This window comes from Xenopus tropicalis, chromosome 5 (genome assembly GCF_000004195.4).
Source record: "Xenopus tropicalis strain Nigerian chromosome 5, UCB_Xtro_10.0, whole genome shotgun sequence".
Classification (NCBI taxonomy): domain Eukaryota; kingdom Metazoa; phylum Chordata; class Amphibia; order Anura; family Pipidae; genus Xenopus; species Xenopus tropicalis.
The window spans coordinates 66,026,980-66,053,891 of record NC_030681.2 but is presented as its reverse complement, the minus strand read 5'-3'; the positions used below and the strand labels follow the sequence as shown (position 1 = coordinate 66,053,891).

Genomic DNA, 26,912 nt, shown 5'->3' with positions numbered 1-26,912 from the left:
GCAATTAAATTGGTCTGACATGACCTGTCCTTCATAAAGCCATGCTGATTACTGCTCATAATGCCATTCTCCATTACATAATTTTGCATGTGATCCCTTAACAAGAATTTAAATAACTTGCCCACCACAGATGTCAAACTTACAGGCCTATAATTGCCAGGCTAAGATCTTACTAACTTTTTAAATATAGGAATGACATTCGCCTTCTTCCAATCCCTAGGTACCATACCTGATGAAAGTGAGTCTGAGAATATCAGAAACAAAGGCCACTGTAAATCTGCCCCTAGCTCTCTCAGTACCCGAGGGTGTATTCCATCTGGCCCAGGTGCCTTGTTTACATTTATCTTGTGTAACCCTTTAAGCACCATATCCTGTGTCAACCACTGCGTAGTTGGAGCTGAGGCAACAGTGCAGCTATTGGGTGGGGCTTGGCACTCTGGCTCCTCTACTGTATACACATAAGAAAAGAACTGGTTAAGCACATCTGCTTTTTTTGTCTCCACTGTAACCATATTGTTACTATAACTCAATGGGGCCACACCCTCAACCTGCATCTTTTTACTATTTATATACTTAAAAAACTTTTTGGGGTTAAGTTTTGGCCTCTGCTGCAATGCACTCTTAATTTTCTATCTTTGCCTTCCAGATTGCTGTTTTACAACATTTATTATAGTGTTTATATTCATTAAACGCAGCTACTGTGCCCTATGACTTATATTTCTTAAAAGCTTTCCTTTTTTTCACTATTAACTTCTTTACCTCAGAGTTAAGCCACATAGGGTGATTCTTAACACTTCTACTTTTTCTTATTAATGGAATAAATTGAGAACAGTAATGATTTAATATAATTTTAAATGACAACCATTTCTGCTATCTGTTAATCAGAAAACATAATGCCCCAATCTATGCCCTGAAGCACTGACCATAAGGAGCTAAAATTTGCTTTTCTAAAATTCGGTGTCCCCCAGTGTAAATTTGTATCCTGCACCGAACATCAAATGCAATAACATTATGGTCACTATTATGGACACACTCCTCCTCCTTTTCTATTGCCCCTGTCCCTCCGAAACAATGTATACCCCCCAATATTAACTGCCCAGTCATGAGACTCATTTAACCAAGTTTCAGCAACGCCAATTACATCATATTTCCGCTCCAACGCCAGTACCTCCAGCTCTCCCATTTTACCAGTCAGACTCCTTGCATTGGTAAACATACATTTAATACTGGTACCAGATTTAAACAAAATTTTTTTTTCACTATATTCACTTTAGAATAGAAGACCTTATTGACACTGCCTTAAGTTGTACTAAAAGGTGTTGCCAATTCAGGAGACCCCCAGCACACTTGAACCTTGCATTTACTGTATCTACACTTGGCACTGATTTTTTAAACATCCCAGGTTCGGAGGATCAGTCTGCAGAAAATACAAGGCACAAAGCATTTTTTTTTCATGATTGGGTTATTGACAACCTTAAATTTGGCTAACTTTTTAGTTTTGACAAGAAACCTGCTCATAATAATAAGAAGAAGAAAAAATGACTCTAATTTTTTTTTTTTAAATACCATTCTTGAGCAAGTCAAAGCAATCACCTGGGAAAATACTAATGAGCTCAGGAAATTACACACTTTTTTTCTGAAGTCAGCAACACTGATATATGGATAATTTTTATAGGTCTGCCCCTTAAACCTTATTTGCCAGTTTGCAGTTTGCCAATTTACTTATCCACTTCAGTCAACATGGAACTTACAATCTGGCACATATTTAGCAATAGTCCCACCTGAAGGTCATGAATAAACATGTCAAAAAGCAAAAGTACAGACCCCTGTGGTAATCCACTAACAACATTGGTCCAATTTTCTATTTACAACATCATTTTGTAATATATTGCATCCAACAGGGATAAGCAAACTGCCTTGTTTAACTTCACTGATAAAATGCTGAAAATGAAATTAAAGAAACTGACATTTTAAGAAGTTTCAGCAGATGCATTGAAGTGAATAGGTGTTTTTTTGTATCTTGCATTTTTTGTTGCACCAAAATGTATTGGATTGGAGTCAGTTGGTATATTTTTCTTACAATTTCCTGCTTGAACCTGCTTGAAAGAACACATTTTTTTTCAGCAAAAGAAAAAACATGGCAAAATTCTAGCACATGACATTTTTTGCCACTTGCAAAAACACAAATTTTACAACGGATCCATACCAGGAGAAAAATGTGCTAATCTCTAGCACCTTTCATAATATACAACTTAAATGGCACCCAAAGCACACCCCCTGCCACAGTAAAGTGATGGGGGGTGGTTGCTAAGGAGCAAGGCCCGTGGGCCCAGGGGCATGCGGACAGGTAGTGATTTTGCTGTGGTGAGTCCTACTCTTCTCTATAGCTAATTGGCAGACAGCTTCAGTTCAGCCTCTGTGGTGCTCTAGGCACATACCTAGTCTGCAGTTCCAGCCCTGGTTCTTCTTATAGAAACCATTTAATTTGTAGAACACGTTTTATTGCACATAAAACCAGGCTAGCACAAACTTGCAGCATTGGTATTTTGAAATCAATTCCTGTATGGTATCCCTTATTGTGCCCTTTAAAAGCTTTTCTACTACAGATATCAAACTAACATGGATTTATTTTTCAGGCTGAGAATTAGATCCTTTGTGTAATAGCACCACAATAACATATATCCAGGCCCGGATTTGTGGAGAGGCCACAAAGGCCCGGGCCTAGGGCGGCAGAAGTTAAGGGTCGGGACCTCTCCCCACTGCTCCGTATGGGAGTTTAAAGGAGCGTTTGCGCATGCGCATTGGGGAGAGGCCGCAGAGGGGGACACCTACAGGGGCGGCCTCAGGGCGCCTCAGAAAGAAATCCGGCCCTGCATATATTACAAATATCTCTGCACAATTCTTGACACCAAATAAATCTGGAAGATTTAATAAAGTGATTTGTTATTCACAAAGCTAAGCTCTTTTAGGGGTGGATACACCAGGTCTTTTATTCTGGGTACTTTTAATTTGCTTTGAACTTCTTTATGAATCAACCAGCTATCAATAATTATCAGTGCTGGGTTTGTTGAAAAAAAAAAGTAGTGTTGTTTCTAGTGATAAAGTAGTGTGCTTTTTCCCTGTTCTCATCAAATTCCTTATTTTTATGGGTTTTTTTAGAGGTGTATTTATCAAAGGATGAATTCTCACTTTTACCCATCAATATGTTGGTCTTTAAAAATTCTATAGAAACAACAGAGAGTAGAGGAATTTCACTCTGGCAAATTGTGGCTCTACTCTCGCTGCTTTAGAAATATTGTTTTATCTGTACTCTAATTTTTCTACTAAAGCCTCATATACCACCATCAGTTAAAAAAGGAGCCTTTAGTAAGGCATCTATGAAATTAATTGCTTTTATCTTTTTCATTCTTAAATTGGTTAAATATCTTGCATAGCACTAGTTTGTTTGAATAACCATGACAAATAAAATACACATAAAACTGCAGAAATTCCCAAATATGCCTTGAAGAGATTTGTATAGTTTAAGATAATTTAGATAATCAAAGAAAGCGGTAAGTAAAATGGAGTAAAGACACATTTTACTGCCAGATCTCCTAAAGCTAAGTACAGGTATAGGACCCATTATCCAGAATGCTCGGGGCCAAGGGTATTCTGGATAAGGGGTCTTTCTGTAATTTGGATCTCTATACCTTAAGTCTACTAAAAAATCAATAAAACATTAATTAAACCCAATAGGATTGTTTTGCATCCAATAAGGATTAATTATATCTTAGTTGGAATCAATTACAAGGTTCTGTTTTATTTCTACATAGAAAAAGGAAATCAGTTTTAAAATTCTGAATTATTTGATTAAAATGGAGTCTATGGGAGACGGGCATTCCGTAATTCGGAGCTTTCTGGATAACGGGTTTCCGGATAAGGGGTCCGATACCTGTATTAGATTCTGTAACATTAATAGTATTTACAAAATACCATATAACATTGTTTATCTCACTGCCTCACAGTTTCTCCATGCTTAGTGTCCGTGGTAAATGTTCATTAATAGGCCAGAAGCTTTTTGCATAGAATAATGTTAAACCTTGAAACATAGATTCTACATTGTTGACAGGAAAAAGGATTACATCATCATTTTTAATGTCTCCAAAGCAGGGGCAGGCCAAGCCGACCGGGCGCCCTAGGCAACTCGGTCGGCCAACTCTGCCCTCCTCCCCGCCCCCCCCCGAACGGCGCATGCGCGCCAAAGCACAGGAGGAGGTGCAGGGGGGGGCGGTGCGATTAGATCGGTCATTGCCTCCGCCGCTAATGACAAGCGGCGGAGGCAATGACAAAGTAGCACTAGGGGTAGGCAGGAGAGGCTCCTGCCTGGCGCCCCTCAATCGTTGTGCCCTAGGCAGCTGCCTCTTCTGCCTACCCCTAGTTCCGGCCCTGCTCCAAAGTAATACATGAATGTATGTACAATGTCATACAGTCACATAATGCAAAAAAAAGCATTGCCTCAGGCCCAAGTGAAAAAATGGCTATTAGTGCTCTTACATTTACATCCGTGGCAAAGGGTAATGTGCTCTACAGACTTTCTGCATGGGACAGAAACTCCCACTGCGTGATTACTGCTCAAATTCATTCATTGGGAGGTCCTATTAATCTGCAGTGTCCACATTTGCTATTAAAAAACATGCAGACACCTAGGAAATCTAGTTAACTAGTGTTAACTAGTGGCAAAACCCCTTTTAATAATACCTGCAGTAAAGTATGTTTTTTGTTAATTTTTTATTACTTTTTCCTGAACTGTTACTTTATGTACTTATCAAGGCAAGGCATGCAAGTTATGTTCAACCTTTTTCAAACCTGGAGTAAAGCATGAGCTTGCATTCTATACAATTATTTGTTACTTGGGTCCTTTAATAAAACAGGCTTAAAATGTACCCAGAAATCTAGTTAACTCCACAACTAACTTTACTTACAGTTTAAACAATATGGGCGAATGCAATGTTGCCTCCAGGCATCTGAGTTACTTTGATTCACTCACTGTGCTTTTAATATAAAATAATTTTCTTTAGCTAGATAGAAATAAGACTATATTCCTACCAGATATGATGTGCATTAAATAAACATCTTATCCATGCTCAATTTTATGTAAATCATATTGAGAGTTTTGTAACTGATAATAGCCTTTCAAAATCCAGTCTGAATCAAAGTGCACTAACATTTAGCAGAATCTGACAGCTCTCCAAGGTGTTTTCTGGAGATAACATGTTCCCTTCAAGGTCTTTAGACTTTGAGGTTTTGAAAAATAATTTCTGGAGTTTTATTTTTAATTTCTTTACAGGATAAAATTATATAAAAAAAGGACAGTAGCTTTTTTTAGCGTTTAGCTTTATGTTTGCAAAGTGTTATAGGATATACATAAAGACAAAAGCATAAAATATAACAATGATCTATGATTAATGGTTTGATTTGTTGTTTTTTCTACTTAAAGGACATGTAAACCCCACACACAAAAATTTAATCAGTGAACAGCCTCTTTGAAATCTTTCAATACCTGCTACACTGGTTTTTCCAGAGGTTAATAGTAAGGCTGCAACATCCCCTTAATCACTTAGATTTGCTTCTCCTCCTGTAACCTACTCCACCCCCTCCCTCAGGAATTTGCTTTGGCTGTTGGCTTGTGGGCATGCTCAGTTGTTCTAAGCTAAGATCACTAAACACGCCCCCCAGTCTAGCAGCCAGTGAAGAGATGGCATTGCTGGTTCCCATAGAAACTCAGCTCTAGCTGTCTGCTTCAAGTTTTTTCTCCTGAGCTCAGCTTTACCATTACAGTGCTAAAACAAAGCAGAACTTTTATCAAAGACAGTTATTCCTGTGTGAGCCTGTATTCTTGATGAAATGTATGCTGAATAAGAGTTTTTGTGTGCGTGTATGCTGTTTGCAGATTTAAATGTATCCAATTATGTATCAGAGGAAAAATGGCCACCAGGTGAAAGCTGCTATTTGCTTTAGGAAAATGTGATGGTGCTGGCAAGCGGAGGGGATATATGCAATACAAATGATGCCATTTGGGTGGGGGAGATGTGCCCAACTGATATACATTGTAGGCAAATGTAGGCTTTACATGTCCTTTAAGCTAAATTTGAAATATCAGATATGATATGTTGACATCTGCAGAACATATGTAATTCAGAATTAGGTTTTGTATGCTCATTTTTTAAAAATGTATTGGAAAATGAGCAACTTTATATTTCTCTTGTGTTAAGTTGTATGTCTGGTTCCCAAGTACAACTGTGTTCTAATGTGGACAGTATATTTTGACAACTGAAAATATCATTGGTAATACAGTGGGGGTCATTTATAAACACTAAGCACGTGGGCAATAACCAATAGCAACCAATCAGTGGTTAGATTTTTCCAGCTAGCTTCAGTACTGAAAGCAATCATCTGATTTGTTGCCATCAGTTACTGTCTAGGTGCAAATTTGCCTAGTCTTTATAAATGACCCCCCCCCACCAAGTGTATGTACTGCCTTGTATTAAGTTCATGCAAAATCACTTATACTGTTAAAATATATATTTCTTTATTGTAGGTGTATCTACAGATTTTGGCATCATGCCTCGATTGATCATAATCATGTCAGATTCACATGGTAGTAAGTAAAATTATTTTTGAATTTTTTTTAACGTTAACATCTTCACACAAAAAACATCAATAATGTGCAATGCAAATGAGTAAACTATTAATCTTTTCAAATACAATTTCATAAGCTGTGATAAAACAGAACCTGAAAGCATTAATGTGGATAGTTAATGTGAATAGTTGATTTAATAAGTTGATAAAAAAAGATATGCCAAGGTGTATCAGACGCTTAACTGTATTCATTGTAAAAAAAAACAAAACCTTTCGAATATTAAGATGAAACCTTCTTTCTTCTAATGTTAATGGATGCCCTCTTGTCTGCTAAAAGGACATACTGGTAAATAAAGCATTAGAGATTTTATTATATGGTCCCCTTATATATAGATATCCTTTTACGTGTTCTTCTCTAACAAAAAAAACCTCTACTTGGCCAGTCTTACTTCTGGTACTAAGAATCTCTGTTCCCTTACTTGCCCTGTTTGAGCCCTGAAGACCAAAATCCAAATATATCACATCTACTGCAACCCAACTGTCCAACTGCTTGCTCACTTTATCATAAAAATAACTTACATTTGTCTGATATAGTGATGAGAGAATCTGTCCCGTTTTGTCATAAAATTTGCGAAATGGCAAGAAAATTCACGAAACGGCAAACCTTGACAAACCTTTTTCCCTCATATAACCCTTTTACACTCACCACTTTACTGGCCACTGCCAGAGACTGCTCAGGTAGCTGCCTATTCATCCTCCATAATTGCATCTCCCTCACTGTTGCATGCTGTTTCCTTAAACTATGTAATTCAAAGGGAAAACCCCACCTGCATCTCTCACAAATGAATGCTCCCTGGAACAGCTGCTTCAAGACTGCATACATGAGACAAGATACACATTGAGTGGCACCAACAAACCCACTGAAACTAATCCTTACACTGTGTACTTACTGTTGGCTTCTTACTTATGGTACCATCTATTCTTTAATTGTCAACAAAGCCATGTATTTTTTTTTTTTTTTAAAGCATACCACATTGTTCTTTGTTCTTTTTTCAAATATATATTGTGTGCTATTCCAATAAAAACATTCATTATGAATCTAGGGTTTGCTTCAAGACCAGATGTCTCTGTAGATTGGACCAAAAGAGGTAAGAACTGACTGTCAATAAAATGTGCCATTAACTTTAGTTAAAAATGCTTACTAAAACAAGTCCCCATGTATATGTGCTTAAATAACCACTATACTACCTTTAATACAAGAGGTTGTAATAAAGGGGTTGTTCACCTTTGAGGTCTTTTTGTATGATCTAGAGAATGATATTCTAAAACAATTTGCAATTGGTCATCATGTTTTATTATTTGTGTTTTTTAATTATTTCACTTTATGTTCAGCAGCTCTCCAGTTTGTAATTTTAGTAGTTATCTGGTTGCTAGGGCTCAAACGATCTTAGCAACCAGGAAGTGGTTTGAATGAGACACTAGGAGAGGACCTCTTTAGAATATAAGTAATTAAAAGTAACAATAACAATACAACTGTAGCCTCACAGAGCAATAGTCTTTTGGCTGTTAGGGTTAGTGACCCCCAATTAAAGAAGTCAGAAGAAGGCAAATAGTTGAAAAACTATAAAAAATAATTAATGAAGATAAATTGAAAAGTTGTTTGGAATAAGCGTTTCTATAACATACTAAAAGTTAACTTGAAGGTGAACCAAAAGTTAACTTGAAGGTGAACCATGCCTTTAATACATTAAGCTAACACACCTTTAATACGTTAAGAATTCTTTGAAATCTGTAGTTGCTACTGTTTTAACAATGCACTTAGGACATAAACCCTACATTGACTCTGAACAGTTGCTGAGAAGAGATGTTCATATTGCATTCACATTCTGGTGCAAAAAAAGATATGAGAATAACAACTCAACTCTCCCTCTCCTTGCTTACTGTGACAGATAGAGAGAGGTAGGGAGTTTTGGAGGGGTTTTTCTTTTGTTACTTTTAACACTATTTAAAAATGTAGATCTGTGCATTTACATAGAAATTAAAAAAAATATAACATTGAATACAAAAGAATAACATTGATTCCACAAAAAAACATCATTAAGCCTTATCTATATTTTGCAGAAATGTTACTTAAAAAAGAGGAAAAAGAAGCTGAACCAATAACACAAGGTAGAGTAAGCATTAACTTCAATTATATAATGCTTATTCCTTAAACATCATTGTTTTTGTAATTGCAAGTAATTGGTTAACAGATTCCGAGCCGTTGGGTCACAATACTTATGTGAAGACTAGTAAAAAGAGTTCTCTTTGGTTCCAGAAGGATGATACCATATAAATTGACAGAGCATTGCCAAAAAGAGCTTTCTAGTATTCTAGAACCTCAAGTTCACAAAAACATAAAATATTTTAAGGGTGATACTGCATTATTGCAGGAAAATATGTAAACATTTAGAAGCTTATTTATCAAAAATTATTTATTAAAAAAAAATTGTTTTATCTAAAAATCTTGAATAAAACTGGAAAATAACTTCAGTGGTTCGAATTTGTTATCTACTTAATATATTCAATAGGTCTACATTTCTCAAAAAATTTATAAAAATTTGAAAAACACATTTTGCCTAGGAAAGGTTACATTGACTTTGAAATAAACTCACAAGCTTTTAGATGCCAAAGTTTTACATTCAATTTTTTTTTTCTTTTTTTTGCTTCATATCAAACCTTTTCAATTTGGAAGCCCTAATTTGAATTCATGAGTTTTACAGCAAAAAATGGTGAATCGTAAAGAATTAGTTTAAATTTGAACATTGATAAATCAGCCCCATAGCATAGAAACATGAAGAAACAGAGGAAGTAAGTTAGGAAGCAGGGTAATGCAGTAATACATGAGGCAAATAGTACTGAAGAGTTGAAAAACCTATGCCAGAAACAATGCAGTTCTAATTAGACAATAACTTTTTAATTTTCATCTTTGTAATGCACTCTGTTTGTTAGCTGAGTGTGCATTGTGTTTTCCTGCAGCCAGCAAGCAGTTCCAGCTTTCACCTGCTTAGAACACCATTTCCAGCTTGCAGGCTTCTCTTTGTCCGGCTGCTAAATAAGCTGATCCCCAGACTGGGCTTTCTGCATCTGCTCTGTCTTATTTTTCTCTGTAGCTGTTGAGTGTGTGTCTGTGGCATGTCTTTTTGGCGTATGTTCATAAACAAATGTGTTTGCATGCATAAAACATGCTACATCTTATATATGAAACTTTGCATTGTGCTTGTCTTCCTCTTTCTACCTGCATTATACTAGTAGAAAGAAAATGTCTATTGGCTGTTATATTTTACTAGACCAAGATTTTCTTAAGATTTTACATTTTTTGCATATTTTACTACACCCTATTTACAGTGTCTTGCAGAAGTATTCACCGCTTTTGAATTTCTAATTGACTTGAGTTACATCCTGCAATTAAAATGGATTTAATTGGATTTTTTTTGTCACTGATTTACAATAAATAGCTTTTAATGTCAAAGTGGCAAAAACACATAGCACTTATTTTCATTTTAGAATTAAACACTGAAATAATGTGTTCATGTTCTTGCTGTTAAACCCCTATCTAATCCCTAGGTCCTGATCCAGCATCTTACACAGTTACGTGATAAGTTACGTGATAGCATGGCCCTTAAAGATAAATGCACTGACATCAATGCACTGGGGTAATGAACTGAAAATGACAAACTGGAAATGACACTAGATGGGCTTATCTTGGGGAATAATACAACAAATAGGATTTGAGGGACATTTCCTAACCACCATAAAAGCACTTTATTCCACTCCAACTGCAACTCTTAAACTGCCAGGTGCCTTTTCCCCCCTCTGTATGCCATCAGCATAGGGATATTAGGAAACATAAGGATATTTCAGAGACCAGACTAGAAAACCACAAATCTCTCTTTTTATTGTTTCTGGATGATTCTATCCAATACCAGTCCCAGGATCTGTCTATCGTAACTTACTCACTCAATATAGCAGACATTCCAGTTATAAGTTAAATATTCAAAATAAAGAAAGCACTTTCCTTAAATATACATTTTAATGTGTATGAGCTCCTGAAATCTGAGTTTATATATAAATAAAAAGACTTTTCACTGAAGTACCTGGGTGGGTTTTGGAGAAGTACCAGTCAGGCTTGGTTTTTTTTTATAAATAACAACTAAATCCATTTTAAATCCAGGTTGTAACACAGAAAACACACAATAGGGTGAATGATTAATTGAATGATTAAGTAAAGCTCTGCATGAACCTGTTTAAAATTATGTATAACAAAAAAAATTGGTTTAAAATAAATTGTTTGAGTATAAAGCTGTGTAGATCTCCTTAAAGGACATGTAAAGCACATTTCACAGAGGGGGGTGGGATGGCAAAATTTTAGGCACCCCCTAGTGAAAAATCACTTTTTCTCCGGGTAGGTGCTCCTGTTTGAAATAAATTGTGGCACTGGTATTATACCTACCTATCTCCCAGCGTCTTAAGGTGGCCATACACGTGGCGATCTGACGATGTTTCGTACGACCATCGGTCGCACGAAACATCGTAAGATCCGCCAGACACCATTCAGGGCTGAATCGGCAGGTAAGGAGGTAGAAACAATAGGATTTCTACCTCCTTCTGCCGATTCAGCTCTGAAGGGAGAATTTTGGTCAGGCGCCTTCTATGGCGCCCGATCAAAATTTTCAAACTGGTCCGATCGGCGAGTCGTCCGATATCAGCAGCTTCCTGCGATATCGGTCGACTCGCCGACATGCCATACACGCACCGATTATCGTACGAAACGAGGTTTCGTACGATAATATCGGTGCGTGTATGGCCACCTTTAGGCTCCCTAGTACAGACTCCTGTTTGTGCATGAGCAGTAAATTTCTCTAAATAAGACCACAAGTTTGAGGAAAAACTTTTTGACACTAATCACAAAAAAATGCAATCTGAAATTTTGATAATTAGGCCCCTTAATATAAATTCATTATCATTGCACATTTTCAGTAATTGTAAAATTTTATGTAAACATAACGGCTATTGAAAGTAGTTTCTGTCCCTGTATGGGAAACAGATTATAGAATTTTGCAGTCTGCAATGTAATAATGTTTCATTCTTATGGAACACTGTGGATATAATATAAATTAATATAGTTCACGTCTTCTGGAACTTCACACAGAAATATGGTGCACAGGATATACTTGAGAACCTAATGTACAATTTGATTAATTGTATCTAGTGAAACTGTCCTGTTTCACTTTGCTGAAAATTTTGAAAAACCACCAAAAAACTCATTGAAGCATTTTTTGCAATGGCTTTTTTTTTCTTAACAAAAACACATTGGCATCTAGGCCAGTTGTTCCCCACCTGATGTTACAAAGTAATGACAGAGTAAAGAAGTCACCCCTACCCTCCCCTGTCAGGAAGTACTGTAGATCATAGACTCTACAGTGATCTGTGATGCTTAAAAGGTTAGAAGTATGTTTTTGAAAGAAAAAAAAATTGCAATCCCATGGATTAAGACTTATTTCCAAAGACACAATTTATGACAGAAGTGATACTCAATCAGCAATGTTTTTTGTTTATCTTCTTGGAAAAAAAGTATTTTGTTTCAACTGATAAATAAGATAACATCAGTGTAAATTCTTGTTTCTTTTATTGATGAAAAATACATTTATGTTGGCCAAACTAGAGACAATCTTTGATGTTTTTTGATTTTGCTGTTTAAAAAGGTAAACAATTAGAAATTCCTTAGTACAAATTAGCTAGACCTGTGATAAATAGACAAACATACATTTTATGTATTACTTATTTAAATCAGCTGCTGAACCTTTTATTATTTAGTTCAGTTTCAACTGAGGCTTTAATTGTTTTCTTATCTGCACTAAGGCCTAAACTCCACTCTGTACATGTAGATGCATGCAGGCCTGGATTTGTGGTGAGCTTGCACTCGCAGCTGGGGGGGCACTGGGTGGCCGCGCATTCGCGCATGCGCACTGGGGGGCGCCAATGGGGGCGGCCTAGGGGTGCCGGCAAGAGAAATCCGGCGCTGGATGCATAAACAAAACACACCATTCAATTTAACACCAAAGAACTACTGGCTAGGAAGTTTGGCTGGAATCTATGACTAAGCCTGTGTCACTGGGACTTTTTATTTACAGTATTAAAGAAACTACAAACATTACTTGAACCTAAAGTTTAAACAAAAGACAAAAAAATTAAACAATAAGCTTATAATAGCTCAGCTGGATTTTACACTAGTGAAACAACTACACACTGGGCTTTATAATAACTATTATATGAGAAATGGAACATTGTAACATATTGTATTTTTTTAATTACAATATACATTTATCAGGAGTCAGGGTCAGTACATTTTTGCCGGCTCCAGGTGCACAAAATCCAAAATTTCTTCTGACTCCACAGCTCTGATTTGGGGATAGAAACTTTGTCTTAATTTTATAATGCACAGCATGAATGAATGTAAATATACAGTATATACTTATGGTGAAATTCTTGGTTCTGTTTGTTTAACTGCAGTGAGAAGGAATTCATTTATTCTGTGTATTTGACCTAGTTTCTTTAATTAGTCAGCAAATCCTGTTCCTGTACATTGATTTATCGTGTAAATGTAATCTAAAGGCATTTCCATTTCTAATGGGTGGTCATAAGATTCATTCACAAAATGAGTATAGTTTACTCAGTGTACAGTTACAGAGATTCAAAACGTACAACTTTAATTTTAAGGATAGGATAAGGTTATTTTACAGGCACACTAAAGAAAAAAAAAATACATGTAAATTCAATTCCATAACTATTTTATCCTGTGTTTTTTGGTAATGCATATATTTAGTAAAAGTATGATAGTTAATTGTAGAGTAGTTGTACAGATACTTGTCCTCTCCTGTATATGGAAACCAGTGCATGGCCTGAGGGAAGGGCACCCCAACATTTAGTAAATTAGAGAAAAGAGCTTGCACAACCTCTCTTAACCCTTTTACTGCCAGCTGTTTTGGTCAAAGCGGAACTTGTATTGCCAGACAGTTTTTGAACATTTTGCACTGTTTCACTTTAGGGGCCTTTCCTTGGGGGGACTTTTAGTTTACCCAGGAAAACAATATATCTTTTTTTCAGAACAACCTAAGCTTTCAAAATATGGTAGAATTTTTGTGTAATTCCAATTCTGTAACAAGATATAGGCTTCTAAATGTCTAAAAATGCAAAAAAAATCAAATTTTCCATAATATAATCACACATACTAGAAACAAAAATTATTTTATGCACGAATATACAACTGATTTGGAAATTCCCATGTCTCCTGAACGTGCCAATACCAAATATATATAGTTTTATGGAGATTTCTCACTTGTATAGGTCAAAAACTCCCAGCAGTACACTACCAAATTTCCAAAGCATTGCTTCAGAAAGCTGCATACTTTAGATTTCAAGGCCAAAAATTCCACTAACAGAAGGTTGTATCCCAGAAAATTGTAAATTTTTGGAAAGAACAGATTCTGGGGAATACAGAATACAACTGTCTGTCTACTCCAAACTATCAAGTCGCAATGCTTTCCTAAAGTTATTGGTTTTTATCAAAATTTGTGATTTTTTAAAAAAATTGCTTCAAAGCTTCCAGTCTATAGTATCTTATTTCCTACAGGTCATAAAGTAACCAAATAAAACACCCTAAATATGAATGCCAGGGGTCCACTGAACAGTTTGATGCCCAATATGTATAGGTTTACTTAAGTATGTGGCATGTAGAGCCCCAATGTGAACATACCCCCATATGTACTGTCATTTCTGTCATTTCAGCTTCTGCAAAATCAACACATTTACATCATTATATGTGGGATAAAGCTAGTAAAAAGTATGCTCACCCCAGAAAGTCATATATTTTTGGAAAGTACACATTCCCCCGAATCTAAAATGGGTACCCATGTCTTTCTACTCCAAAGTACCAAGCCGCACAGCTTTTCTAAAGTTAGCAATTTTGAGGACATTTCCAAAAATCCCCTCAAAGCTTCCACTTTGCAGCATCTTATGTCCCACATAGAATTAGGTACCAAGATAAAACACCCTGAATTTGAACACCAGGGGTCCACTGAACAGTTTGATGCCCAATATGTATAGGTTTACCTAAGTATGTGGCATGTAGGAGCCCCAATGGGAACATACCCCCATATGATCTATTATTTCAGCTCCTGCAAAATCAACACATTTACATCCTTTATGTGGGATAATGCTACAAAAAAGTATGCTCACCCCAGAAAGCCATATATTTTTGGAATGTACACATCCCCCCGAATCTATGATGGGTAAACATTTCTTCTTGCTTCAAAGTACCAATCTGCAGAGCTTTCCTAAAGTTATTGGTTTTTATGACATTTCAGAAAATCGCCTAAAAATGTTGCAATTTGCCGCATTTATCTCACACAATTTCTTGCGTACAAAGGCAAGTCACCCCAAATAGGAACACCAGAGGTCTACTGAACAGTTTGATGCCCAATATGCATAGATATACCAAAGTCTGCGGTATGTACTGAACCCAAAATGAAAATAGCGCATAAGGATTTCTCACCTGCCAGCTCAGCTTTTGCACACAGAGCCCCCTGTCAGTGTATTATGTGCCAAAACTTCCCCTAACTATACAGTGACCCCCACAAAACCATATATTTTTGGAAACTACACATTCTGACAAATCCAACAAGGGTAAAGAGTCCTTTCTACACCAAAGTACCAATCTGCAGAGCTTTCCTAAAGTTATTGGTTTTTATGACATTTCAGAAAATCGCCTAAAAATGTTGCAATTTGCCGCATTTATCTCACACAATTTCTTGCGTACAAAGGCAAGTCACCCCAAATAGGAACACCAGAGGTCTACTGAACAGTTTGATGCCCAATATGCATAGATATACCAAAGTCTGCGGTATGTAATGAACCCAAAATGAAAATAGCGCATAAGGATTTCTCGCCTGCCAGCTCAGCTTGTGCACACAGAGCCCCCTGTCAGCGTATTATGTGCCGTAACACCCCCTAACTATACCGAGACCCCCAGAAAACCATATATTTTTGGAAAGTACACATTCTGATGAATTCAAAATAGGTAAAGTTATTTTTGTACACCAAAGTTACACCTGGCAAAGCTAGGCTAAAAACAGATCAGGAACACTTATACAGGGATAAAATGCGATAAAACCACAAAAATTGTGCAAATCAGTGAAACAACAAAATAAGTCACATGACAGTGTAATTAGTGGTCAGAATATCTGATCCAATAGTCACGCTGTCAAAATAAACAGTTTTTAGGTAAAAGAAACTAAAAACAAAGTGGTAAAATGAAAACAAAAAAACAAAGTGTTTGTACAAAAAAGTATGTGTGTACATGTGTAAATGTTGTGTGATAGTGTGTAAGTGTGTATATGAGTGTAAATAAGTGTATAAAAGTGTGAAAAATGAAAAAAAAAAAACTGCTAAAATGTGTGCTGTAAGTGTGTGTAAATGTATGTAAGTGTGTATAAATGTATGTAAGTGTGTGTGTAAGTGTGTAAATGAAAAAAATAAAAAAACTCCTTACCTGTCCTGAAGACCCGATTGCCTCCTCCTCAGTGGGAAGCAGGAAGCAGCAGACGCGATGCGATCGCATCTGCTGCTTCCTGGAGGGTCCTGCGAGCGATCGTCTCGCAGGACCCTCATGACAGCCCCCCTGGCATATTGCCCAGGGGGGCTGCCATGTATAGTACGGGACACGTCGTTGGAGTTTAAGCCCTTTTACTGCCACGACGTATCCCATACGTCGTTGGCAGTAAAAGAGTTAATGCTTTATGATTAACCCTAAATGTTTGTTTTTTTAAAAATGTGACATTTTGGGAACACACCCCTTCATGAGATGTTTTTAAAATAAACTTGCAGGATTAATCCCACAGCATCAAGGTCTGTTGTACAGACTCTTTTTTCTAATTTATTGGTTACTTGTAGAGCAACTATTCAAAATGATTTCCAAATTATTGTCAGCAACAAGTTGTTTTCATCTTTGCTTTGGACCTATTAATTAAATTCATTTTATAGCTACATTGAAGCTGCATTATTATTCACTGTAATGTTGTTCCATTAATTCCTGCAAGAATGTTTCATGCTTTTTAATATGTATTAGCAGCTTAGTACTGGTTGGAGTAATGAGAACGGTTGTGCATACAGGAAGGGAAAGCGAAGGGGTGTGGAGCAGAGCGTGTAGCGAGAATAGCCAGCAATAAGGCTATGTTCTACCCTGCAGTCTCAAATCTCCATTTGGATTCTTCAAGTTCGGTTACACACTGCACAGCAAATCTGTCCCATTTCGCTTCCCCATAAAATTTGCAAAACGGCATGAAAATTTGCGTCAATTTTTTTTTGTCTCCCTTGTTTTTTTTACGCGACTGCACCCAATTTGGCGCGACCACGCTCAATTTTACGCACAACAGAAAAAAATCTGTGCAACTAATTTTTCCGCTGCAAATTTTCACGGAAGTTTCACGAAACAATTCACCAATTGCGAAATGCGTCAATTTACTGCGAATCACTAGTCATCACATTCACTACATGATTTTTTAAGAACATTGAAATATGCCAGGGAAGAGTACTAGTATAGTAATTTTAGAGACAGGATGTTATTTGCAAGATGATGTATCAGTAAGCTGAAATGCTGTATGTAATTTGTTGAAATTTAGAGAATACTCTTTACTTCTTTACTGGTTATTAATTTCAGACCCCAATATTCACAAGCTGACAGGGGTAAAACTAATTTATTTCTAAGGTCTAGGTTCTAAAATAATCAGGCTACTAACACTCTCAGTTAGGGCCTGGAGCATTAGCTGGGAATCCAAAGGCCAGTAATAGGTGACATTTGATGCAAACACTTTTTTTCCTAGAAACTCTCAATCCTGTAGAAAGGCGAGTGTTACAGATATATATGCCTTACTGGGACTGTACAAAGGGGTAAAGGAAACCATGCCCCATCCCTTTTGTTTTAATTTACATTTAGCATGAAATGTATTTTTCTACACTTTTATCATTAATAAAATCTTCCCTTGCCACTGACTGACCACTGCGTACAAGTAATGCATAAATGCATAACCAGGTACAGTCAAGGTTTTTTATCCAAAGTTTCCTAAGACTGTAATAATATTTATTGCATTGTAGATACAGTCAAACCCTGATTTTACGTACCCCCATTTTTTTTACAATCTTCATGTTCATGTTTTAATGCATTTTAATCTGAGCATTTTAAAAATGTTAATTATTTTTTTCCACATTTAAATCAAAATTTTGACCATTTTCCTTAAAAAAACACCTTTTTTCCCCTTTAAATGGGGCATTAAATTTTCTTTGTGCCTATGATTATGGGTGATAGAACCCAAAACACGTAAGCCATTAACAATCTGATGTTTTTAAAGGTGAGCAAATAAAGTACTACGGGTACTACGGGTATGGGACCTCTTATACGGAAACCCACTATCCAGAAAGTACCGAATTACAGAAAGGCCATCTCCCAAAGACTCCATTTTAATCAAATAATTCACATATTTAAAAATGATTCCCTTTTTTTTCTCTGTAATAATAAAACAGGACCCCCAACTAAGATATAATTAATCCTTATTGGAGCCAAAACAATCCTATTGGGTTAATTACTGTTTAAATGGTTTTATTAACAGACTTAAGGTAGGAGTTCCAAATTATGTGCATTCTGGATAATGGGTCCCATACCTGTACTTTTATTGGATGATTGGCTGATGTCCTATAGAATTTTTCTTTTTTTGTAGTTTACACTGTATTTACAAACCACTATTTCACATTGGATTCACTGTTTATCCCAGCCCCCTGGAAAACGTAAAATCAGGGTTAGACTATAACATAAACTAACAAAACCTATGTGAAAAAAGATCCCCAACTAACTGTTTAAAATATCCTCAAGCTTGTTTTACAAAAGAGTTAAAGTAATGCTGGCATTAACTAAGATATGCAATATTTTACTAATTATAAAGTATAAAATATGCAGTATATTTATTAGATAAATATAGATTTATAAGATATTGTGAGGTAGCAGCAACATTTTTTTATTTTTATTTTTCCAAATACGTTCAAATGAGTCGAAAGAAACAGTTATGCATACTGAAATTTTCCCTAGGGACCAAACAACAAAATCAACTCTTCTTTTAAATAAATGTGACAACTTTATATTTTAATTGTACAATACCACACTATAACATATGTATTATTTTTAACAACAGAAAAGATGGACTATATAAAAGAAGCCCCAACTACATATATAATAGCAGGTAATTATTTGCTGCATGGACTATGAAGCTGATATTTACTAATATTACTACAAAAACACTGTCATTTTGTTTAATTTGGAGGCTGATACTTTGCAAAGTACACTGTAACTAAAATTTCCCTAATGTTTTCTTCACTAATTTGTCATTAAATTAAACTAAGGAAAATATTATGTATAATGACTTTACAGGGTTTTTAATAATTTAGATAAGTTTCTATAAAATATGTACACCTTGAGCAAGTGATCCCTTGTATGTGCAGTGGTATTGTTGATGGTTCAGTATCCCCCATTTTTTACTTAAACCCTTTGTTCTGTGGACATTTTTTGTATGGCACTTACTGGGAAGTGATACTACCCCTACATTTTCTTGTAATCTATACAGTGAATAGACATTAATCTAAATCTAGAATAAACAATTACATTCATAAAATGCTCAATGTAGAATGTCCTTTGTGCATGCTGCACTGTTGGGTGGTTCCTCTAAGACAGAGGTCCCCAGCTCCTTTTGCTTGTGAGCCATTTTCACACATAGGCTCAAATTCACAAATAGGCACCTGGGAGCAACATTCAAGGGGTAGGTGAGCAACATGTTGCTCGTGAGCCACTGGTTGGGGATTACTGCTCCAAGGTTACCAAACCATTGCACATAAAGCAGGCAGGCACACAATGAATCCAACATCAACAGATAATAATAAAATAATGATATCTTTAAGGTAAATTTCATCTTGTTCAAATCATAGTACATAGGCTTTTTATGGACTTTTAAAATGTACTTTATATAATGATATAATCATTTTATTATACACGGTCGACACTGGATTCATTGTGTGCCTGCCCACTTTTTGTGCTTATGGTTTAAGCTGCTCCCCTGGCTGTAGATTTGGGGCTCTGACACCCAAATCCTACATTTTCACTGGTGAGTACACTGGTTTAAACACATCTACCTGTGGATAGGTGGCCCAGTAAGATGACCTGTTAAATGAGAACTAGAATGAATAGGCATTTGGTGTACCAAATATTCTCTGACCTACAGCAACGTGTCAGTGATGCCAATATTTTCATCAGGGGGCCCAATAAGATGATATTTTTTCTCCAGGAAATAATTTTTAAAAGTTTTAATTATTTAATTAAAATGGACTTTGGGATAATGGGACTATGGGACATGGCCTTCCTCTAATTCAGAGCTTTCTGTATTTCAGGTTTTGAGATCCCATACCTGTATTTTTTTTTAAGTACTTGTGCATGTGTATGGACAATATTTGTGAATAAAAATAATGCAGTATTTTTCCTTAGAATCCCTGTGCTATTGTAGGTGCCACTACTGTAGGTTGTGGTTGGTGGTTGTTCCATAGTTGCCTAGCATTAGTGTATACACTCACAAGCTATTCATTACAGCAGGATGGGCAGGCACATTAACCTTCCATACTAGTAGCTGCAACTTTCTAGGAGTATGGGTGGCTACACGTACTTTATATCAATAGCGTTAATATGCACTTACTTTAGCATCACAATTAGCTATTCTGCACTTGAGCTAAAGCTCCTAATTACGCCCTTTTATCCTTTATGGCTAGGTGTTAACCAGCTTCAAAAGGTATTTTAAGTTTGTTTTTCTTTGTTATCATAACATTGCTTTAACAGTATAGTAATATTTTCTACAGAGGCTCCTGTGCAGATTAATGTCACAAAACCACCAGATGCAAAGAAAGGTAAATATTACCAGTTATAAAGAAAAAGTCTCTTGGCTGTATTGTGAAAGGCTAATGTATGTGTTTCAGCATCTGAAGTATGGCAAGGCTGGCAATAGAGAACTCCCCTGGAGAAAAGTCTGTCATAACATGTTCACATGTTACATGTTCACATGTTATGTGTATATAGAATGTAGAACCTGTTTAGTTAGAAGCTTTTAATTTAAGTTAAGATGAACATAAACCACAGCCAATATTATCCTTTAATTTTCTAATGCCTATTAAAATTAGAAATTCAAATTCCTTCATAATTAATATTTCAAAGTTAGTCCTGGATTTAGGTGTAGAACATTATAGAATTACATCAACAAAAGAATTCTACATTAAGATAAGGCCTTCAGAATAAATAAAAATGAACATTATTTATAGGTTTATATTTCAACATACTGTTTCTATTCTATGCCATAAATGTTTCTTTTATACTGTTTCTGATAATGCTTAAAGGTGCAATCAAAAACTGATGAATGGAATCATATATATATATATATATACCCTGTGAAAGAATACTGCACAAGTTAGGCTCTATGCTTTGAACTGAGCTGATAGCTCTAACAAACTAAATATCACCACAAAAACACAAGTTGGTCTATACTTGGAAAGGTCTTTTTTTCCAAAATACTTTTCTATGAATAATTTTTTACATTAATAAAATAAAAATAAATAATAAAATACATAGTTTTGCATTTATCAGGTGAAATAAGATTTTTACATTAGTAAATGGCAATATTGATATTTTTAATTATAGAAATACAAATGGAAATGCCTGTACGAAAACTTGAAGAAGGACCAAAAGAAATAAAAACAGGTATATTTTAAAAATCAACTTTATAGTGAAAATTATACTTAGAACTTTATCTTGGTAGAAACTCTTTTATTAAAATTTTGCTGTATATATGACAGATTAGAAATAATGGGTAAGTAATTACAATCACTTGGGGGTGCCTAACACTTTGGCACCCCCCAGTGATTATACCTTTCCTTATTCTTTAAAGCTACCACTGAAATTACCAGAAGAAATACCAGGAAATACAATAGTGTATTTGACAATTTTATATTTTTATGTTTGTGAATAATTTTAAATTAATTAAAATTAACTTACTCAGAAAGATTTACAAGGATAAATGTTTTTACATGACACAGCATATGCACTGTTATAAAATCAATTAACAGATTGATAAAAACACCAGATTTTACACAGCAATGTCCGCTTCTCATATAGTAATATGTGGTGTATTTGTGTGGCTATTTTATTACACAGCTTCGTAAATTGGTATTATCCCTCTTCGGGATTAACCAAAAAAAAAAACTCACCACAGACAAATTCATAGAAAAATCTTTGAGTTCACCCATGGCAAAGTTTTTCATAAATTTACCACTAAAATTCTTTGCAAATATTTGCCTAGGGTGCACAAGCATGTGATGAGGATCACATCTCCTGCTTTCACTGCATTCCATTTTTGTCCACAAAACCTGTGCTAAGTAGGAGATCTTTACTGCTCTGCACAAGCATTGCCCTCAAAAATAACAGGGCCAAGGGTAACAGGGCATACTATTCAATCATCACCCACAGAATAAACAGCCAAGACAAACAGCCCCGACTGTCAAAGGAAATTCACACTGAGTATGTGAAATATCCTGGATTTCTTGCACTTTCAGGCAAAGTGAATCTACTAAAATTTGCTAATCGCTAGTCTATATGAATGCACATCAGAAAAGACATACTATAAGCTTAAATATACTGAATCAGAATATACAACTGTTTCTGAAATATTACTGTACTAATCCATAAAAACTATAGATACAGGAAAACTAAGAAGAACATTATATCGCTTATATACACTTCTGCTGTGAAATAATATTTTTAATTTAAAAATAGTAGGTTAAATTTAAATTAACTAATTACATTAATATTATCAATTATAGAAATACCAGTGGAGATACCTGAAGAAAAAACAAAAGATGTAAAAGAAGGTATGTTTTCCAAACATGTACTTACTGAAGCTTTTCATGCAGCAGTTAGCATTGTTGTTGTTCTGAGTTTGTATTTGTTTGATATTCTGAATGTGCAGAAAGGAATAGCTACTCTATTTTTGGGGGGGATTTTATTAACTAAACCCTGGCAGCATGGTGGCTCAGTGGGTAGTCTTCTGCAGCACTGGTGTCCTGAATTCAATTCTAGCTTGGACTCCTATCTGCAAAAAGTTTATATGTTCTCTATATACCGCCTATTTGTTACAAGCTTTAAGACCATTGTAGTGGGTATGGGAATGTAGTGATATGGAGTACATTCAGGAAAGGAAAATCATGGCAGGTATTACATATAATTTTCCCTTTCCCCTGGACGTTCTCCATATCAGCACTCACCGGAACAGGGCAAGCTTAATGCCCAGTTGGTAGGGAAACTAGGCTCCAGGATACTGGAATACTGCAATAACTTTGCTGAACTTCACAACATTAAACATTATCATACTTTCAGCTCCAGGTGCAGAACCTAGTATGTATTGGAGACTTCTTATACTATTAGCCATTCTTAAATCCAACCAAGAAGAAGAGTAACGAACAATGATTCTAAGGGAAGAAAAACCTGCTAGCACCCAGACCTACACAAAGAAAATCACACTGACAATGGCCCTAATTTGAGGTTGACAGAGTATTGGCACCACCTCCCAAAAAATACCATTAACTATTGAGACCAAGAGACAGCTTTAAAATGCACACCTCCTCGGAGTGAAATGAACCCAAATGAAAGATACCTGTTAGCAAAGAACTAGGTCCATATACATAAATGTCCAAGCCACTACACTAATATATGGCTTGAAGATTTAAAGGCATAATCCCAGCCAACATAGGCACTGGACAGAAACAAAGGAATACATCCCAACTAGCAATCAAAGTAACATCTGCTGGACCTAACCAATGTGTAAGCTCTGTATCCCTACTAAATCTGATGGAAGCTAATAACACTCTGTTCCAAGCTTCCCAGCTGGAGACACCCTTTCTTTCAAGGGAACATATGTCAAGGCATGTAATTAACTCTTGCACAAGCAATAACATGGGCCATTTAACTGGGCCCTTGGCAGGAAGGTATTAAAACTTACTTCTAAGGTCTATGATAGCAAAGTCCTAAAAAAACCTAAAAAGTTTCCAACCACTGCCAGTGTGACTCTCAGACACATCCCTTACAGATACCCTAGAGGCAAGGGCAGAACCCAGCAGAAGTGATAATAATAGGTTATTGTTTAGGTAAGTGTTTATACTACTTGTGTGGTGACTCACTGCAGTGCAAAGAAAACCATATGTAATGGGGGTGCCTTCATTCCAAATCCGGCACTGTATGGCTGGGTTACAGCTTGAAACTGGTACCAGCTTATAACGCTTAGCAACAACAGGGCACAGTGAACCATTAATGGTGCTGCAGCTTTAGGCATGCTAACAGCACAGATTCAGAACAGCTAAAGATACCAGTAAGTACTCAGTTTGATCTCAGTTCATTAACATGCACATTGCTCAGTACAGTAAACATTCAGTCAGCTGAAGATTTAGGAATGCTTACTTTCTGGACACTGGTTACTGAAGGTACAAAAAAATAATACCTGGCATCCATATAATGTCTGGGGCAGTGTCCATGCTCAGTGTGCCCTGAGAAGCTAAGGTTAGTGGTCCTTTCAAATTATCAAGCAGGAAATGAGGCTGGCTTGTCATATAAAATGATGCTACGTGGCTGATTATTAAATTCTAATGCTACTTGCACAGGTTTCAAAGCTGCCATGTAATGTGAATGAATTACTAACCAGCCTTATATTTACAATACATTTTTATTCTGTATATACAGTATATTGTGAGTTGGTCTCTAAGCTCAGTAATTGACAGCAGCAAAGAGCATATGCAGGTAATCAGGAGAAAAGAAGAAGAGGGGGCTACTGGGGCATCTTCAGAGGCACAGTTCTTTTCTGGCAAATGGCTGTAGTTGCTTTGGGCTGGTACAGAAGCCCAAAACATAATGTACAACATTTATAGCCTATTTCTTTAGTAAAGCTTTAGTTCTCCTTTAAGCATAATACAGGGTTCCAAAATCACATTAGAACATAATAAAACAAATCAAATGCACCGATGAGTGTTGTACAGAAAACACAGTATAAATATATTCACCAGGTGGAATGTATACATGTATGCAATGATATATACATTATATTTAGCTGAGCTACTCAGATTTGCTTCACATTAGGCAGTTCTCAGAGATTACTATAACTCTGGCCACTGCTATAAACAAATATTCCAGTAAGACCTAATGCTTTCCCAAGGTTAAAAACCAAAAAAGTTTCTTCAAATGAAGCAATGAAAGCAGAGCGAAAGCACCATAGAAGGGTTGTGGTGGCTTTTAAAGCTTTGGGGCAGGTCATTTTGATGGGACATGGGGGCGAGGATATGCCGGTGAGTGCTAATATGGGTTACAACCAGGGAAAGACATATTTACCCATTTTGGTTTTCTGGGATCCACTTACTTATTAGGTCACTTTTACCAAACAGAAATGTATGCCATGAAATAGGCATGCACAGTATACATTTTGGACATACATGCTAGATAGTTTGTCTTTACTCAAAAAAAACATGTATTTGTACATGCCTTTTCATTCCAGAGTCACAAAGTTTTCCTCAAGTTAGCAATTTGTTGGATTTTTGTGCATAACACAGAATATTTTTCTAGTATATTTTTTTTTTATAGCTTTACATTTTAATCCAAAAGTTACACAAAAATTCAGATTTAAACAAAGTATAGTTTTCCTATTTAAACAAGTCCCCCAAGGAAATGCCCCTAAAGTGGGAAAACACAAAATGTTTAAAAAAACATCTGGAACTGAGTACAAATGAAATGCAAAATTCAGCTAACACGTAAGTGTTAATTTTCAGTTGTGCTAGCATATTATATAGCGCTTTACAGAGAATGCTGAATTTATACTGTATATCAGTTTCTTACCTAGTGGAGAATACAATCTAATCCCAATACCATTTTAAGTTCTAGTCACTCCCTTAAATAGTGCTAGGAGAACTCCCATTAAAGTCTTCATGAGATGAAGTTTAGATGAAGTTTTACATTTAAGTTTGTGACTTTTAGCACAAAAATATTTAAACTGCTGCAAAAACTTGAATTTAGACATTGATAAATTAGTCCCTTTGTGTGCATTAAATTTATTTAAAAAGTTATTTATGTCACTAAATTTTTAAATTCTCCTCTCAACTTGCTGCAAGTACAGCATTCATGCCTGGAAACCCCAATACTGACTTGCACCAAGTTAATAGGACACTGCTGTTATTAAAGGGGCAGTATTTCTCAAGCTAAACAGTGTGAGAATGGAACTGAAGTTACTCTATGTTTGGCTCTTGCAAGGTACTGTAGATAATTAGTTGGCCAGTGCACACATAATATGCTGTATAATGGACTTTATGCTTATATGTAAGGCAAAACAGTCACAACAAGGGGCCAAGGGGGTTTATACAAAGCTCATTATCTTTAAATTAACGCAGCTAATTATTGATAAGTCAATGGAGGTAATTTATAAGCACTGGCAATGTGCACCTGGACAGTAACTAATGGAACCAATCAGATTTTATTTCATTGTTCTACCTGTAGCTTGCTGATTTTTGCTATGGGTTACTGCCCCCCGTAAGTGCCAGTGAGTGTTAAAGTAAACCAATGTTTTGTGGCTGCTTTGTATTAAAATATTAATTTTTAATTAAAGAGTAAGCAAAATGTAATTTTAGGTGTATGGAGGTATATACTGCACCTTTAGCTGAGTGGTGGACCATTATAACATAAATGCAGCAGAAATAGTGTTCATGTAGCTTGCATCAAGGAACAAGGATTTGGACAGGTGATAGTCTGAACTACTACTGAGTGTTACAAAACACTATAAAAAGACAGAATGGTATTCCACTGTTCAAGGCAGAAAACATTACATACTTTATATTAGAAAAAGTCATGGGGAGGCATATTTATCAAAATTAGAATGTGTGAATTTTTCACATTTGTCTCTAATTCATATAAATTCCAAGGGGCTAATTTATTAATATTCAAATTATTTTTTTTGTGACAAAACTTACAGTTGAATTAGGGTTATATTTATTAAGTGCAAAAAAAAAAAAATACCCTTAAATAACTGCAATGTAAAACTTGAACATCTAAAAACTTGGAAGTTTAAATGGAGCTGTCCTAGCAAATGTAGAAT

At 35.8% G+C, this 26,912-nt stretch overlaps 1 protein-coding gene across 50 annotated transcripts in view; it reads left to right on the top strand.

Annotated features, from left to right (window-relative positions):
* Positions 1-26,912, top strand: part of trdn (triadin) — a 245,141-nt gene that overhangs the window by 185,903 nt on the left and 32,326 nt on the right. For all 50 annotated transcript variants that reach the window (XM_031902115.1, XM_031902106.1, XM_031902107.1 and 47 more), the window contains 7 exons: positions 6,578-6,640; positions 7,722-7,766; positions 8,740-8,787; positions 18,897-18,944; positions 20,602-20,649; positions 21,434-21,493; positions 22,612-22,659. In XM_031902115.1, coding sequence (XP_031757975.1) covers positions 6,578-6,640; positions 7,722-7,766; positions 8,740-8,787; positions 18,897-18,944; positions 20,602-20,649; positions 21,434-21,493; positions 22,612-22,659 — 360 coding nt within the window. The remainder of the gene's footprint in view (positions 1-6,577; positions 6,641-7,721; positions 7,767-8,739; positions 8,788-18,896; positions 18,945-20,601; positions 20,650-21,433; positions 21,494-22,611; positions 22,660-26,912) is intronic.